The sequence below is a fragment of the Malurus melanocephalus genome, unplaced genomic scaffold (genome assembly GCF_030028575.1).
Source record: "Malurus melanocephalus ecotype Western Australia unplaced genomic scaffold, MMel_1.1 scaffold_106, whole genome shotgun sequence".
Taxonomy (NCBI): Eukaryota; Metazoa; Chordata; class Aves; order Passeriformes; family Maluridae; genus Malurus; species Malurus melanocephalus.
The window spans coordinates 1170161-1187201 of record NW_026623338.1 but is presented as its reverse complement, the minus strand read 5'-3'; the positions used below and the strand labels follow the sequence as shown (position 1 = coordinate 1187201).

General features: G+C 37.4%; 1 protein-coding gene across 1 annotated transcript in view; it reads left to right on the top strand.

Annotated features, from left to right (window-relative positions):
• OTOG (otogelin) overlaps window positions 1-16706 on the top strand; it is a 91615-nt gene extending 74909 nt beyond the window's left edge. The window contains exons 41-56 of the mRNA XM_057369299.1: window positions 20-240; window positions 1103-1241; window positions 2297-2491; window positions 3350-3562; window positions 4280-4384; window positions 4721-4831; window positions 5993-6094; window positions 6544-6642; window positions 7012-7052; window positions 7568-7643; window positions 8155-8333; window positions 9142-9246; window positions 9685-9804; window positions 10655-10700; window positions 15234-15313; window positions 16506-16706. Of these exons, the coding sequence (XP_057225282.1) occupies window positions 20-240; window positions 1103-1241; window positions 2297-2491; window positions 3350-3562; window positions 4280-4384; window positions 4721-4831; window positions 5993-6094; window positions 6544-6642; window positions 7012-7052; window positions 7568-7643; window positions 8155-8333; window positions 9142-9246; window positions 9685-9804; window positions 10655-10700; window positions 15234-15313; window positions 16506-16706 (2033 nt within the window). The remainder of the gene's footprint in view (window positions 1-19; window positions 241-1102; window positions 1242-2296; window positions 2492-3349; window positions 3563-4279; window positions 4385-4720; window positions 4832-5992; window positions 6095-6543; window positions 6643-7011; window positions 7053-7567; window positions 7644-8154; window positions 8334-9141; window positions 9247-9684; window positions 9805-10654; window positions 10701-15233; window positions 15314-16505) is intronic.
• The last annotated feature ends 335 nt before the right edge of the window (window positions 16707-17041 follow it).

The window sequence follows — 17041 nt, the reverse complement described above, 5'->3', positions numbered from 1 at the left end:
CCCTTCTGGTATTTCATAGGGTTTTGTGATAGAAGCTTGGAAAATGACTTGATGCTACCCAACAGAACAGTTTTAAGTCAAAGCAGCTCACCACTGACTTTTATAGACAGCTGGCAAGTGCCAGACACGTTGAAGTATGTTGGAGAAGACAGGCATCAGGAAACTAATTGCTCAGTCACGGACTGCTCCGAGTGCTTAAGAATGGTGTTGAACCAGACCTTCAGCAGCTGTCACCCCTATGTATGTTAACTATTTCAAAGCTTACATTTTGAGGGAGCTGCAGTTCGGATACAATTCTGTATTCTTGGTGGTTTCATTAATGTGAGACTGCATGTAACTATATCGGCTGAATGAGAGATGTGGTTTTTTGTATGCCTACAGTTGCAAGGTAAAAGTAATTGCTGAGTATGGCACCTTGATAGGAGAGTTGCAATAAGTAACTTCTAGAATTTTATTTCTTTTAGTTTTGAAATACCACATAATTTGTAAAACAGTCACAGATAATTAAGCTGCATCAATAAGATGTAGAAAACCATAGAAGAAAATAGTTTTAGAATTTAATTAATCCTTAAGCCTTCAGTCATTTAACAAGTCCCAAATTGCAATAGGTAATCTGAGAGCCTGCATTCTCAAAGGCTCTAGAGACAGAGTTCCAGCTTGGAGACATGAGAGGGTAGAACAGACCCTTGAGAACAAGCCTAAGGCAAATAAGAAACTCCTGGTGTGCAAATAGATTATTTGTTGTCATGTGAGTACACTTACCRTATGACCTTTTGTATACAGTTAATACTGATGAAGAGGAGGCCTAAAATAGATACAAATGTAGAGATAAGAAGGAACAAAATAATTGTGCTTTCTATTAGGATGAGTGTATTACCTTTTACCTTAGCACTTATAAGAGAAGAAACTAAGCAATAAAATCATGTCAACATTTGGGAAGTCTTACATTTCAATACTTGTGGATTATCTTTGTACGCCAATGAAGGCGTCCCATGAACCAAGAACTCCTGGCTTCTTTGTAGCTGATATTTTAAAAGGTCAGTGTTTTTCCTACATTGCATAGCTCTGTAAAGGTGCCATCTCTTTCTTTTTTCTTTGTTAGATTCCACCTGAGCTATTCTGTGATATATGGGCTGGAGACACTGAATACATTCAAAATCCGTGTGTTTCACTGGCTGCCTATGTGGCAATGTGCAACAAATTCAATATTTGTATAGAGTGGAGGAGCTCTGATTACTGCCGTAAGTTTTCTGTATGTGTGTGCACCTCTAGTGTTCACAGAGGCAAAATTCACCTAATTTGAGAGTTACTATATGTATATATTAGTACATATACATATAGTATATATGAGTAACTCAATGCTTGAGCCTTCATGTACTTTGATGCAGAAAGCTGTGTCTTTGGAATAGGGATTAAAGAAATTAAATATTTGGAGATTAGGTGGAGATTAAGAAGTCAAACCTGAGAGTTTAGTCCATCCTGGCAGAAAACTTCTCCCATAGAAACACTCAAATATAAGGCCAAAAGAGATCTGTAGCTGGATTGCAGCATCTACTTGTGCTGCCCGTGATCATCTAGGTAAAGCCTCTGCAGTGATAACATGACAACGTCTGTGGGTTTGGTACTTGAAGATGGGAAGACTTACTGGTGAAGCATGATCCCCCCAAAATAAGAGAAATCGTACATAGAAATCATGTGTGATGTCTTTTCTAACATGATTAAAGGTGTGTATGTGTGTACAGGCKTCCTGAAGGGGTGTCACAAGACCTTGTGGATACTAGTCTTGTAGTCTAATGCTTAAAACAGCCTTTCTTAAAAAAGAATTCTCTAGTTTGTATGGATTTTATTAGCAAGAAACTGTTGACAGGAGCTCTTACAAAATATAGCTGTAAATATGGAGCCCATCCATTGTGAAGGGACACATCCCACTTATTTTTATACCACAATGATGCATTTTCTTTGGCCTCTGCAAATTATTCAGAATACTCCATGATTGTGTAGTATTGGAAAATGTTTTTGAAGTTTGAATTCTTTTGTGTCAACACTGCTGCATGGTTTGATGTACCAGCTGCCAAAATGCAAACCAAAGCTTCACGAAAATGTCATTACAAGAAGAAAAGTAAAAGTGCTTGCAGATTCCTTATGTTTTAATTGTTTGTGTTGGTGTCTCAGGTTGGTAGATCCAACTGAATCAACAAGCATAGGAAGTTGACAAGARGACAATAATGTCCTTTCTGAGGCTGGGTTGCCTCATGGGATTACAAATTGAACAATGTCTGATTGATTTCCTTCCTAGCCTTCCCCTGCTCTGAAAACTTCTCCTACCAGCCTTGCATAGCAGCCTGTGAAGTTCCAGAGAGCTGTCAAAATAAAGAGCTTGCTTCTCTGGATTCAGGCTCCTGCTCTGTGCTGACAGAAGGCTGCGTCTGCKCTGCAGGGACCATCCTTCACCGGACTCATACTGCTGTCTGTATTCCTGAAGAAAAATGTGGTATATTTGGATGTGATTTTCTTCTTTATTATCTGCAAGTTGGTGGTCAGATACTTCATTATTCATGAGTTGAGTTCTGGTTTGGTGTTGTGTGAGTTCTGAATATGTCATTCTTTTGAGGACTGTAGATGTTCAGTGAGCATTAACTGTGCAGGTGAGCAGGCACCTTGTGATAAACAGTTTTGCTCACCTTCTCTCAGCTGGAGGATGTTCTTCAAAGTCTTTGCTTAAATTTATGTATTCTAGTGTTCTAAGTGTGTTAGTCTTGGCTTCCTTTTCACTCACACCCTTTGCCAAGGGTCCAACCTTTTGATACCCAATGGCATTCAAATGCAGCAACAGATAATGACATGTTTTGAATAATATATGTGTATGYCCTGCCAGCATTCATGTTTGTTTTCATTGCAGTTCTGCCTCAGCACACCAAATAATGGTGTGCTGGGCGCACCAATTCTTCTCCCTAACAACACAGATCTTAAAGATGCAGTTTGTGATAGATCAGAGCACCAARGCACTATAAATTAATAATAGTTTTGACATATGTGAAATACAAAAGTAAACTTCAGGTCATTACTTTTAAAATGAAGGATTGGGTTGGGATTTTAAGTGACTGGCCTCGCAGTGGAGACACAAAACAAGTTGGAGGTCTGGATCTTCTGGAAGGTGTTGGGTGTCTTGCTTTGCTAGAAAAACTCAGTTCCAGACTGTTGCTCACTTTTTTTGTGGGGTGATGGACATAGTCAGGCCTTTAAAACTCTTAATTTTATGCTTCATAGATCCATATCCACTATGAAAAAAATGGCAATCAGAAGTGGAATTAAAAAGGAATTACTTCTGTTTTCTGTTGTCCTGATCTAGCTTGTACAGACAGCTCAGGARCACCTCATGCTGTGGGTGAGATCTGGAAAACTTCTTTGAGTGGGTGCTGCATGCAAAAATGTGTTGACAGTGAGACCATTATCCCAGTGGAACACAACTGTTCAGACATCCACAATTTAGACTGTCAGCGATTTGCTGAAGTGGCCTTGCTTGTTCCTGATGATCAGACATGCTGTCCTCAGAAGATCTGTAGTAAGTATTCCTTCATGGTTATGAATACTGCCCACCAGAATATGCAGATTTCCTTTCTCTGTGGTTTGTTTTCACATTAGACATGCTGCTTTTGAAGCAAATGGAAATTACTGAATTTTTCAATTACATAGAAAACTGTAGAAACTTTGTACTGTTTTACTCAATATCCAGTAGGTTTTGGGGGACAGCCAGAGGAATAGGAGGAGGACAGAAATAGCACTGTGTTTGTTTGAATATGAATTGTGTTTCCCTCAAGTGTAGTGATTACTGTTTTATTTTTAATATCTAAATGCAAACAAATGATCTAGGCAATTCTGAGGAAGAAAAAACAACTCAAATGATTGTTTATCTAATTGACAAGTGAGTAGTAAAATGTGACAAAAAAAGCTTTTCTTTTTTTAATTCTTCCTTAGCTTAGAAAGTCCATCTTCAGAAACAAAGTGCAAGCAATTTGCATGTTTTGACCACCTGTCATGAAGTTGCACTGAGTTTTCAAGAGGGGGTTTGTTTTTTTAAATTCTCACAAGGACTCAGCTCTCGTTTCACATTAGCTCCATGGAGATGGGGCATTWTGCTGCTCCACAGTCACTTTTATATGCCTGTGATGTGAAGTTTTGGGATATCTAACTGTAAATACTTCTTGCCACCGCTCTAACTTGACTTACAAATGCATAGTTGAGAAGGTGCTTATTCTTTCTTTTGTCCCCTTTATAACAGTTTGTAATCAGAGTCTCTGTGAACTCCTAATCCCTGAGTGTAGCGCCTTGGAAAAGTTAGTTACCTACTACAGTGAAGATTCCTGTTGTCCCAGCTACGTTTGTGGTAGGTGTCCTTTGAAAGGTGAAAAAGTGCACAGTGTAAAAGAATGAGTAAACTAAATACATCAGCTTAGAGGGAAAAGGGTAGTTGGTGCAGATGCCATAGTTATTATGGTCATTTGCATTTGTCTAAAGCTTGGGTTGGTCTGTGCCTCAGTTTGAGCAGATGTGATGCRACTCTGTGTTAAATAATCAGGCAAGATGTGATGCAAAGCAAAAGTTTTTCTGAAGCAGTTTGCAGTACACCTCTGCTCTGAGCTGCCTTTCCTTGGGATATGGCATAACAAAGGAGGAATGCTGGACTTCATCTAAAGGAATRCACCTGTTGCACTTTTTTCAGAATGTGATCCAGAAAAGTGTGAGACATTGGAGCAGATGCCAAGCTGCCAAGATGATCAAACGCTAATTGCTGCTCGAGTGGAGAATACCTGCTGCATTTCCTATWTATGTGGTACAGTAGCCTTCTGGTTGAGGTTATAAGTGTGGGTTTGCATATGCAATGATGTCAGTTACTATCTTGCCAGTTTAAGCTCTTTGTACTTCCTTTAGCTCTCCCAGCATAGTAAGGCTTGAAAGTGGCTAAAAAAAAACCCCAAAAACCAACATTAATTTTCTAAAGCATAATAAATGGTATCAACCATCAAGAGTCACAGATCAGCTTTCTGCTACTGAGTAGTGTCCCTGGGTCATGTAGGGAAGTGGTGGTGGGGTCTGTGGATGAGGGAATTCAGGATCTTTCAGAGATTGTCCTTGTGCAGTGTGTGAACTAGATTCATGAATATTTTATCTGAAAGACTGAAGTCATTTATGCTTTTATTGCCTAKATCCTGCTCTATCAGCTATGGTCCATCTTAATTGATGACAAATATTCCGTATTAGAGTATTTATGCATATTTATTTCTCTCTTTTGGGGTTTGGCCTTTAATTGGTCTTAAAGCAATAAAAAATTGCACTTTTGTCATTACTAAAGGAGCTCAGATCTTACTATACAATTGTTTTCTGTTTGATAACAAGGTGATAATGAGGAGTTACTGAGTTTATTTTTGAACAGGCATATGTGATTCAAAGGCCCTTCCCTGTTAATAGAAAACATAAATTACAGAAGTGTAATCCGCAGTTATCATGGAATTTCTTTGATCATGTGATAGCAGTGGGCTGTGTTTGGCTCTTCTCAATGCCTGCAGGATATCCTTTTGATTCTGTTTTGATAAAATGAGTCTTYGCACTGCACATACTGAAATGTTCCTGTGGTTTTCATATGTGTTTCAACTGGGAGGATAATACTGGGATCACAGGAGATGTCCTTTATTATTAGGGATCAAATAGTCCTGAAAAAAACAACASCGTGACTTAGAGAGAAAACCTAGCAAATTTTTTCATAACAGGAGAGGGAGTGAAAATCATGTTTGCTCTCAAAAAAATGTATTAAATCTTTATGTCTGGGGACAAAAGAAAAGGCAAACTGCATTGAAAATTATAGGGTCTGTAAGCAGTGAAAGCAGAGCATCTCTGTTCTCTTTCTCATGAGTCTGTGACAGACTTACAGGCATGCTTTCTAGGCAGTAGTAAAATTTCTTCCAATATTTTATATTTAAATAATTGCTTTCTCCAGCATGCGGGGCTTGCTCGGATCAAATACCCAGATGTCAAGAAGGAGAAGTTCTTATTGTGGATGGCAACACTACTGATAGGTGTTGTCCTACATACCAGTGTAGTAAGTTTGACTTGATTTTAATATTTAAAGTAACAGAACATGGGAAATTTTGTACGGTGGATGTTCAGCGTCAAAAATGGTGGATTAGAGATGGAGCTCCACTTTTGCATATAAGCRAGCTATCACCTGTACTCCTGAACAAATAATCTTTGCATTTAAAATTTTACGTATGTAAAGCATTATCTGAAGATCTCTATCATGGAGACAAGTGAGTAGTTTCAGGCCTCAAATTCTGGATATTTTAAATTATTTAAATATTTGTCTAGAGTATTTGTGCTCCATGCTACTATTACCTGATRGCCAACAATTAAATTTCTACTATTAGTCTTTTCAAGTAAGATGTTCTCCTAATGTATTTAGTATATGTACTTTGCTATCTTGATTAATATTTCCATTCATCCAAACACAACAACACTGCGTTTATTGGACTTTCTTTCCTTTAATTTTAGTGTGTGAAATACATCGTTGTCCTGAATTCAAGTGCATGCTTGGCATGTCTCTGGTGGAGGTGTGGAGCCCAGAGAAGTGCTGCCCCTTCCGGACATGTGGTAAAATCACTGATTTTCATTAGAGCTGAATTAGACAGACAATAAGACACTGGGACAAGTGACCACACCTTTGCGCTCTCGGTTTTGAATCTGGTTTCAGCCAATTGTGAACTGCTTATGAACAAAKGATACAGAAAAGTCATTTCATTGTACACAACTTCCTAATCTTCCTGTCTTGCTTTACTTGCATCCTGTGCCTGTCCAAACTGGGTGATTTACTATCTTGACAATGTTGTAAGAGTTAGTCTATTTGGTTTACTAACTTTTGGGTTTGCTGACTTTAAAATCTGGAATTGTTGTTCTCTCTGTTGTAAGGAAATGGCATATAACTTGCTAAATTGATGTTTCTGCTGTTGTATTTTGTTTTAGAATGTGCATGCGAAACAATCCCCAAACCTCAGTGCAAACTGGTATGAAATTTATCTTTGTTTGTATTATTTTATTAATTTCTTAATAAATCTATTTATCACTATCTGAATAACAGTGAAATATGAAATGCCATGTCACTACCTCTTTTTTAAAATTATTTTACTCTAAGACATATCCAGTTTTAAGAAGCCAGCTAAGTCTAAATACCTTGCAGAATAAAATGGCTGTACAGCACTGATATTTCCAGAGCTTTTTATTACTATATTCTGCCCCAGTATATTGGGAAATAGGACTGCTTTCACGTACAGAGGATAATTCAGGGTAACATTTTGGGTTTAAAGTGTTGGAACTAAATGTTTTAAAGCATCACTGTTTCCTAATACTATTTGTTATGGTGAATTTATTAWTGTATCATGCACTCAGGCTGCTGACTAAACAGAGCCTTCAAGAGATACTGATACCCAAATTCTGAAGAAAAGTTGCTTAAAAGAAAAAGATCATATAGATAAGAAAAATTACTTTATGCATAATTTTTTTTCTGCTTTTATACCCTTAGGGGCAGAAACTTCAGATAGATGAACTGTTTCTGAACAGTACAGAAAATGTCTGTAACTGTGTGAAGTACAAATGTGGTAAGTCAGAAAATAATTTAACTCAAAGAAATAGCCTTTCAAGTGCTAAAAGGAATTAGGAATTAAAAATCAGGTATTCACTTTGAACATGACACTGAAGAGGACAGGATTAACTGACATAAATCACAAATAGGGCTAATTCTCCTCTATGGAAAAAATAGACTTTTCTAATATGCATTTCTTATCCTGAAGAAGTCTTCCAAAACAAAACAGTTGAAGAAGCCTGCACYGTCATTTGGTGCAGTTAATAGAATATTATATACTTATTTAGATTTCATGCATGGCTGTATTTGAAATAATGTGGCCACTGTAGTAAAGCATTAGATTACTATTAACGGTTTGTTTGAACAGTTACTGTTGTTTGTTCTGTTAATTAACAGTAACTGTTAATTATGTTGGCCCATAATTCTATAATAAATAGAGTATCTTTTTCCATTCCTGTTTCACATTTTTAGTGGAGTTTTGATGCCAAGTTGGTTGTCCTGTGCATGCTGTTTGTGTTTTCTTGCAGTGAGAGACAAAGTTTGCCTGAGCAGTGAGAGAGGTGTGCTGCTTCCTGGGCAGAGAATCGTGGAACACAGTGCAGATGGTGTTTGCCATATTTCTTATTGCACAGATGTGATTGATCCTTCCACTAAATACTACAAAATAAACACATCTTCTATAGACTGCGCTGTCAAGTGCAAAGCTGTAAGAAATTCAGAAATATAGAAGTGCATGTTGTGACTGGTGGCCTGAATTACATTGGGATGGGTTTCGTTGAGCAGAGGACAGTCATGGAGCAAGCTGAAAAGAGTAATTAGAATATCTCCCTCTAATGATGTGCTACCAAAATTCTGATGGAAGTTTATAAAAGCCTCWCTCCCTCCATGTTTTCTCTGCTGTRTAAATCTCACACAAACTAAAATATAGAGTGGCTGCCTCACTGGGTCAATGGCATGCTGCCTCCTTGCATCCCTGCAGAACTTCAGCTGCATTATGTGCAAACTGGTAMAAATTCCTGGCAGGCATTAGCTGCTAATAAGAATTAGGAAGAGAGTAATTATAAGTAGAAGAATTCTAAATGTGGTGAAAACAGCTTTATAAAATAAGCAGATGTTATGTTGTCCTTTTACAAAATATGATACATTACTATGGGAATATTGTACATAAATTTTAAAAATAATTTTATGCTTACTTGATGTCTAATGTGTAAAAAGTCAAAATTTCAATGGTACTCGAAGTAAGCTGTCACTTACATTTAAAATGGTAGRAAGATCATGTCATTCACTCAGATTTGGAGCTCCTTCCTTTTTACTTCAATTAAGATCAAAGGTGTTTTGTAAAAGCCTCACGAATGTGCGGTGCAGGCAAATGTAAGCGATGTGGGCTTGAAAGATATTTTAAAAATATCCCTAAAATCAGATACCTGAAAAAAAAAAAATCTGCTTGTTACAGTAGTAAAATGTTGAGCTACAAAATGGCCTCATACAAGGAATAATCTATTTGATTTTGGCAGAACCAAGTCTATCAGCCTCCAAAAGATTTAACAACTTGCTGTGGTAGCTGCAAGAACTTGTCTTGTCTCCACACTTTCAGCAATGGCACAGCTGCCAGTTTTAAGGTGAGTTTGCACATTTTATTCCCTCAGAATATTGAGGAGTAAACAAAAAATAATTAAATTCTGTATACATCTTGCCATATAAAATGTGCAGAAAAGAGGTTTATTTGGCCAAATACTTAGAACAGTTTTGCATGTACACAGCATTAATTTTTTGGAGARACAACCATATAGCTGTCACCAAAAATTAAAGGATTCTGATATATAGCGGAGAATTACCATCAACTCACCTATTTTAGAACCTGCTTAACATTATGTAGTTTTTATTGGACTTGCAAATACAGTACTTAAACAGAACTTTAATATGTATCTAAATTATGTTTTGCTGTATCCAGTACTGTTCATTCAGGTGGGATCTCATTCAGTGGTGTTGTTTAGTTACTTGAACTGCTGTTTTTGCTGAGTTGCTGAGTAAAGTTTTTGTTTTGCAATTYTTAACAGCCTGGYGCTGTTTGGATTTCAAACTGCATCAGATATGAATGCACTGACACGGCAATAGGACCAGTTCTGGTTTCCTCTGCAGTTGGCTGCCCACCCTTTAATGAAACTGAATGTGTGAAGGTCAGTGTACAAGACACTGTTTTCATTCCAGCTGTGATTTACATTTGCATGAAAAGACTTAAGTCKGACAAAAGATGCTTTTACCTCAAAAAGGGAGAAATTATAAATTTATGCAGTGCCTGTGTTTTTGCCCAGACATTTAAAAGTAAAAACTRTAACCACACATGAGACTACTGTGTCATCAGATTGCTGAGTGACACAGCTGGACTCACCTCTTCTTATTCTTAAACTTTTAATTATTTTTTTTTTCATTGAGGCTTGTAAGATCAATCTAGTCTTCATACAAGTGTCTGAACTTGGATGCTTTTCTGGGCTGGACTTCTCCTTTCTAACATTTTCCATGTATACCAGTTTGACTCAGCACAATGATCAAAAACATTGAATAAAAGGAAAAATTKTCTGAAAATCCAGGAGCATCTTTTCCACAGTGACACATAGGGTTTTATGAACTAGTTTTGGAGCAAGAAAAAAAGTTCTGTATGAATTTGTAAAATGAGATTAGACTGAGTGCTAGTAAATGTAGGCAAGGAGAATTCTCTTACTGCTCTCTCTAATTCTACATTTACATGTGGATAGAAAGATACATTCCTTGGTGAATGGTGTTACACAAGCAGGGAGCAGTCCTGAAGGAGCAGGTTGGCTGCAGTTCTTCCTCACAAATAACAGTGGGTTGGTTCTTCAGAACTGTCCCAGTTTCATTACCAAACCCTCATCCATTCTCCAGAGTGTTGCRTTTGCCTGAATAATGATGCAAAGCTTTGCCTGAGAGATATTTTTAATTGTGCAGATACGTGGAAATGAATGTTGGAAAAAATCAAGTATTTTTCTTTTTATTTTATCTCTTGGTCAGGTTGGAGGCTATGTTGTGCCATTCTTAGAAGGATGCTGCAAAACATGTAAGTGATTAATGACAATTCCTGCCTCACAAGTCTCACTGATTTGWCACCTTATTTATAAAGTGGTTTATTTCCTACAAGAGCTTGATTCACGTCTCAAAGGCTGAACTTTTCCTGGTTTTTTTTGTATGTGTATAACATTGAAAGATGTGGAGTTAAATCAAAAGAAAACACTTTAAMCTTGAAGCATTTACTCCACTGACAGTGATTGTAGCTGGACAGATCACTGAAATTTCTGCCTCGAGTACTTAGTAGTCTTTGTGTAAAACTCTTCAAAATTTTAGGTACTGCATTTAATATAAAAAAATGCTTTATTTTGAAAGACACCTTAAAACCATGCTTCCCCTACATTAATATCTTCATAATTGATAAAAATGGATTGATCTATGTGGTTTGTAAGAAAATGTTGTAAATAATGAATATAGTAATTAATAGGCATAGTTCAGAAACCTTCATGAGATATCTTTTAAAATATTTTGCAGTTAAAAGATCCCCCTTACTTGATTATCTGTGAGAGTTAAAAAAGATTCTCTGGGGAGAAAAACAGAATAAAAATTCGCTACAGAACAGGTTTGACATGTACTATTTCCTAATGGAAATCAAGAGCTAAGTAACTTGTTTTCTTAACATGTTGATACATAGCTGAAACATTTTGGTTGATTTCAGGAAGGACTTTAGGCTGAAGTTGAGCAACTTTATTGAAAGCAACTGGAAAGGAGACTTTTATACTGGGCATAATAATAGAATATTAAAAAATAAAAAAATCTGACTTACACRAATTAAGTGATTGGAATAGTGACCTGAAAGTGGGAGAGAGCTGGAGAAAAGTGCAGCTGTTTCCTGCTGTGTGGGATGGAATTTGCACAGTGGTGACTACCTGGCATGGTACCATRTGCACAGTTACTGCAGTGGGGTTATATGTTGCCAGCTGGGAGGTGCCTTTTGTGTTACTCATTGGTAYTAAATCTTCTAGCAAAAAGTTTATTGAAACTCTTCAAGATTTATCTGGGGCTTTCTTCCCTGCTCCCAATGTAAGGGTGTGATAATATCCAAGATGTTTCCCTCTGGTGGACCTGTGTGCTAAGTACTTGTCCTAGTTCTGTGGTGAATTCTCCATAGACTCTCTGAGATAAGTTTTCAATTATCTGACATCACCCTTCAACGCCCTAAAAGCCAAATAAACCAGCTTCTGAATAATTTAGTATGACAGTTAAATATCCTTTAAGCTACTTGTCATCAGGGCAGAAGATATTGCTACTGTGCTTAGATTATAACCATGTCTTTAATTGTTGAAGACRCCAGTAAATGAAGCTGGGGCATGCCTCACAAAGTAAAATTAAAACCTTGAAGAACTCAGTGACTTCTGAGGTGCATTCACAAGTACATTCCTGGAGTTTTGGTTCCACACCTGTTTCCAACMCAGTACCTCTGTGAATCATGGAGTTCATTCTGACTCCAAGCAAACCTGCCATGAGAGCTGTCAGTCGGTTGTAATTGTGGGAGATGTTTTATGAGACAGATTATCAGCATTTCATTTCCTTTTGAAGTATTTTTGTGTTAGAGACAAGTATGATTTTTTGCTTTCAGTTTTAATTGGTCTTTGAAAATTAAGAGCCAGAAGCTCCATCAAAACCTAGAGAAGAAATTACACTATTTCTTTGCTGTAGCCCCAAAGGATACATTAAACTCAGGATACCAGATTGGCTTGGTTATACCAACATAGATGAGATTCTTCCTGGTTTTCACATGAGGTTTAGCAATCCAAGTAATGCCTGGACATGGTACTCAGCTGCTGGCACAGCAAACCCTGAGCAGGGAGGCAGGATTAGAGGACCTCCAGAGGTCTCTTCCAACCGCAGCCATTCTGTGATCCTGTAATATGCAGACATTTTAAAGGGGAATTATGTTTTCCAAAATCGAGTAACTCCCAAATGTTTTCATGCTGCAGGAAATCCTCTGTAACACGTGTTCTGTTCAATGTGTAATATTCTTACCAGGTTCTCCAGTGTCAGTGCTCCTCCCATTCCTTGTTAGCCCAGTCACTCCTACAGCCTATGTTGGCTGTCACACAGGTACCTTTTCCTGAAATAGTAGGAYCAACCCAAACAGCATCATTGTTGATTTCCAACAATGTACTCCCTGATAGGAGCACCAGGCCTCATGTTACCCAATCATTGCCAAAGCTGCAGTGTAGCAGAGCTGCTCATGGTTGTTCAGAGTGGCTCCCATTTTGGTTTGTTTTTCACTTTGCACTGTGTGGGCRGTGCATTGTTGTCAGCCAACAATGTACTGTTGGTAGTGAGCACTTGCATAGTCTTTAGCTTGCTGCATGTGTAAAATTGCTGTGTTAAAGAAGGTGAACTAATTCCATCATGTTTACAGTGCACTAGAACATAGAGACTAATTGCTTTGCTTGTTAAAGCTTGTTATGTGAGCAACACTTGTGCAGATGATGTGTTGTACAGTTTTGCTTCCAGTGCCATGTACAGTARAAGCAAGCAATTGTATTCCCATCCATAGTTAGGGCAGCACACTGAAAACTGCAAGCATGTTTGCTCCATGAAAATTGGGAATTATCTTTGTTCTTTTTCATAAAGCATGTTAATTCTTGGAGTTGGAACACTGTATGAGCACACTTGTCTTGGCATTTATTTTGTGAAAACAACTCTCCAAATTTCTGTAAGAGAAATAATGTTGACTGTGATTTTGTACACTATTGAGCAATACATCCTACATTAAACTACACCTATTACTTTGGGACTACTAAATCAAAATCTGTACTGCTCTTTCATATTGATGTCACTTGAAGTGACCAGAGTGTTATGAGTCAACCCAAAAACCAAGCAAGGATTTTCAACCATACAGATGGTACAAAAGAATCTCATTATGTTATAACACATGTAAAATGGTCCCATGTTTTGTAAGGTTTGTCATGTGAAAGTTATTTTGTTGTAAAGCTCATAAAACCAGCATTGGATATTAAAATGCATGCGTGGAAACGCATTATATATTTATTTTTTATGAGATGCGATGTACTTTCACCATAGCTTGGATGAAGTCATAGTCACAGCTGCACTGAATTCTCCACCCTACACACCATGTATAATGTAAAAGAAGAAAGAACCATGAAAAGAACTGTGAAAAACTTGAAATAACGGTGAGTTGGGTTTTTTTTTAAAAACAATTTATTTTTTTCCTCATTTCTTTATTTACTTTTTTTCCCCCAGCAAATATAGTTCAGTGACAGTCAAGCAGTAGCCAGACATTTCTGTCTGTAGGTTTTTATTTGTTTTCAAGGAGATTTATTGCTGTCYTTTCTGTAGTAGAAAATTCTGCTATGTCTAGAAACCATACCAGGCTTGCATAATTATTAAAAAAAGAAAAAAAAATAAAAAATAAGAAGGCCAGAAAACCCTAAACAAAAGAAATCCAAATAAAAACCTCAAACCAWGGAATATTTAAAAGCTGTTTCTCTAAGAAGCCATGTTAGTAGTTTGGCAGTGATTAGAGCAGGGAACTGGATGTTACATAAGAGGTAGTTTGTGTCACAGTTCAGTATTGGGTATTGGTCAAACGAATGAATCCTTTATTGCCTTCCTTTTTTTTTGGAGCTAACAGTATTCACCTTCGGCAACATCTCTGGATTTCTCGACTCAAAATGCAGTTTTGTAAGTGGAGAGTCAGTGGAGGCTGCATCACAAATGTGTAAAATCTGGTATGAAACAGTGGGAACTCTCCTAATGGAATGGGCTGTTCCTTCTCTTACAGATCTGCAATGTGATGTGGTTTCTCCAGCATAGAGCAGATCATCCTCAGAAGATCATGTTCTTCCTGAGCTCTTAGACCTGAACTTCATGCTGAACGCTTTTGTTTTTCTTCCAATGTTCGGGATTCCCTTAAATTGACTCYGCATTCAATTTAATGATTTCTCGTGATCTCTTTTATTTGATCYGTGTACCTTGTATGTAATTCTATGATAAAAATTGTGGAAGTGATGTTAATGAAAATATAAATAAAAAAWTTCACTTGTTCACTGGTGTTCTTTGATTTAATAAAAACACACAGAAATGCAAAGCTCCCTGAAGCCCTGTTCTTCATCAGATGCTGCTGTTATTTATTGTAAATTTTGTTTATACCAGTGGAATGAAATTGCTACTATTAAAGTTRTATTTATTTCATAGAAAACACACTTTATACATTATTAACAAGTCTCCTTGTTAATAATGTATAAAGGAGAGTTTGATCAGTTTTACAAAWTTTTTTAAAAACAGTTAATTCTTAAAAGTCTTCTGAGGGAAGAATAAACATTTTATAGTTATTAAAAAAAGACACAGATACTTTAACAAATCAAATAGTTTTAAAAATTATTCAATATACAGATAATGTCACTTCACCARAGTTTTATATGTGCAGCAATATATTGGGTATTTTCTTCTTGGTGTCTCTTGAACCCATAAAATGGTCAGAAGTATTCTTGTCTCTGAAATGTGTGGAAATTTGAGTTGATATTTTTACATCTATGCCCATTTGCAGGTAAGGAAGATGGTAAATTCTGTAAGAAGGTGACTGTTAGGATGACCATCCGCAAGAACGACTGTCGGAGTAACACACCMGTGAGTAAACAGCAATCATGATTTCTTTCAATAGAAGTAAGAAAGGCAATCCAAATTCCACAAGGTCGTTGTCTCTATCTGTGTCGTAGAGACAGGGGTTTCTGTTTTTCACAGAGCTGTTTAAATGATTCCCTGCATACTCAGCAATCATCTTCTCAATTAAAAAAAAAAAGGCTGCTAATTCTTTTTGTATGCATTTAGGTGCATGTCAATTGTCTCATTTCACACTATAATGTAGTTATTATATGGAAAATAACTAATACAACTGAACGTTGCCCTGAAATTCTACAGTTGGAGTGGCTGYAGATGTGTGTAATTTTTCATCTGCACAGGGAAAGTGTTTAAATGCCAACTTCACAAAGAAAGGAATCCTGGATCCTGAAAGCTTTTTTTAGGCAGCAGCATGAGGGCACTGTAAAATGTGAAGGAAGAATGAGGCACTATCCATGTGTCTATCAAAGGATTAAGTGTTGGAGGACACCAACCATGTCCTGCTGAGCAGCGAGGCTGAGAGCAGCAGCAAGGGTGCAGACAGACGTCTCATGTGAGATGTGCAAGAGAGCCTGGAAAAACTGTAATAAAAGAGAGCAGGGAAACAGCTGTAGCCTCTAAAATGACTCCAAGAGTACATTTAGTAGAGTGAGCTGTTGAGCAGCCAAGAAATTTACTCTCAGTGTTTCAGTGAACAGAAACACAAATCCTGACTATTAAATTTRAAAAAAATTACTGTTTAAGCCTATTTGTCTTACTGTCTACATTACAAATTTGGTATCATTATTCCCCTCAGCTTTCCAAAGGATTTGTTCTTTTATTCCTCCTTGCTGATACCCAGTATAGCAGCAGTGCATCAGAGTATCACTGAAATGAATACTGTAGGGAGTTTTGGAAAGAACATTTGGTGCTGTGTTCAGGCCAAGGCTGTTACGAGTACTTTAAAATTCAAAACTTGCTGCTTTGTGTCTGTTAATAGCCAAAATCTGTTACTGAAATTGACAGAGAAATCATCATTAATATAAAAATTGAGACCTGTCTGGGCAATGTGCTTCAGAGRTTATTTTCAGATCTAGCAGGATGGAGGGGCTAGAGAAAATTTCACTGCTTTGCCATTGGATTTGGGTTCCTCATGTCTTCAGAGTTCCTTGAGAATCCCTAACTATTCTCCCTGCTAACTGCTCTTTGTGCTTGTTGCYAGGTGAACATTGTTTCGTGTGACGGGAAGTGCCCGTCTGCCAGCATTTACAACTACAACATCAACACCTACGCCAGGTTCTGCAAGTGCTGCAGGGAGCTCGGGCTGCAGAGAAGGACTGTGCAGTTGTATTGCACCAGCAACTCAACCTGGGTCAGCTACTCCATCCAAGAGCCCACAGATTGTTCCTGCCAATGGTCTTAAAAAACGTAAAAGGGAAGAAAATGGCAAGCCTGGCCATTCACAGCATAATTTTAATAGTGTGTCTATTAAAAATACAATAGCCAATCCCCTTAATWTCACCAGTTTAATGCAAAAGAGAGCACAAATACTTTTGGACTCTCCTAAATTTCTGAAGAATAGCTTTGCATAGTTTGTATTGTGACTTGTCTTCATTTTCATTCACAGGGATTGTTTTAAGGRTTCTTGTGATATGTGCCAACTTAAAGGTGATTTACATTAGTGGCATCTAAAGAGAAAGAACACCATCTGTTCTGTTCTGGAAGGCTGGCCCACTCTTTGTCAAGCTCCCATTCCAG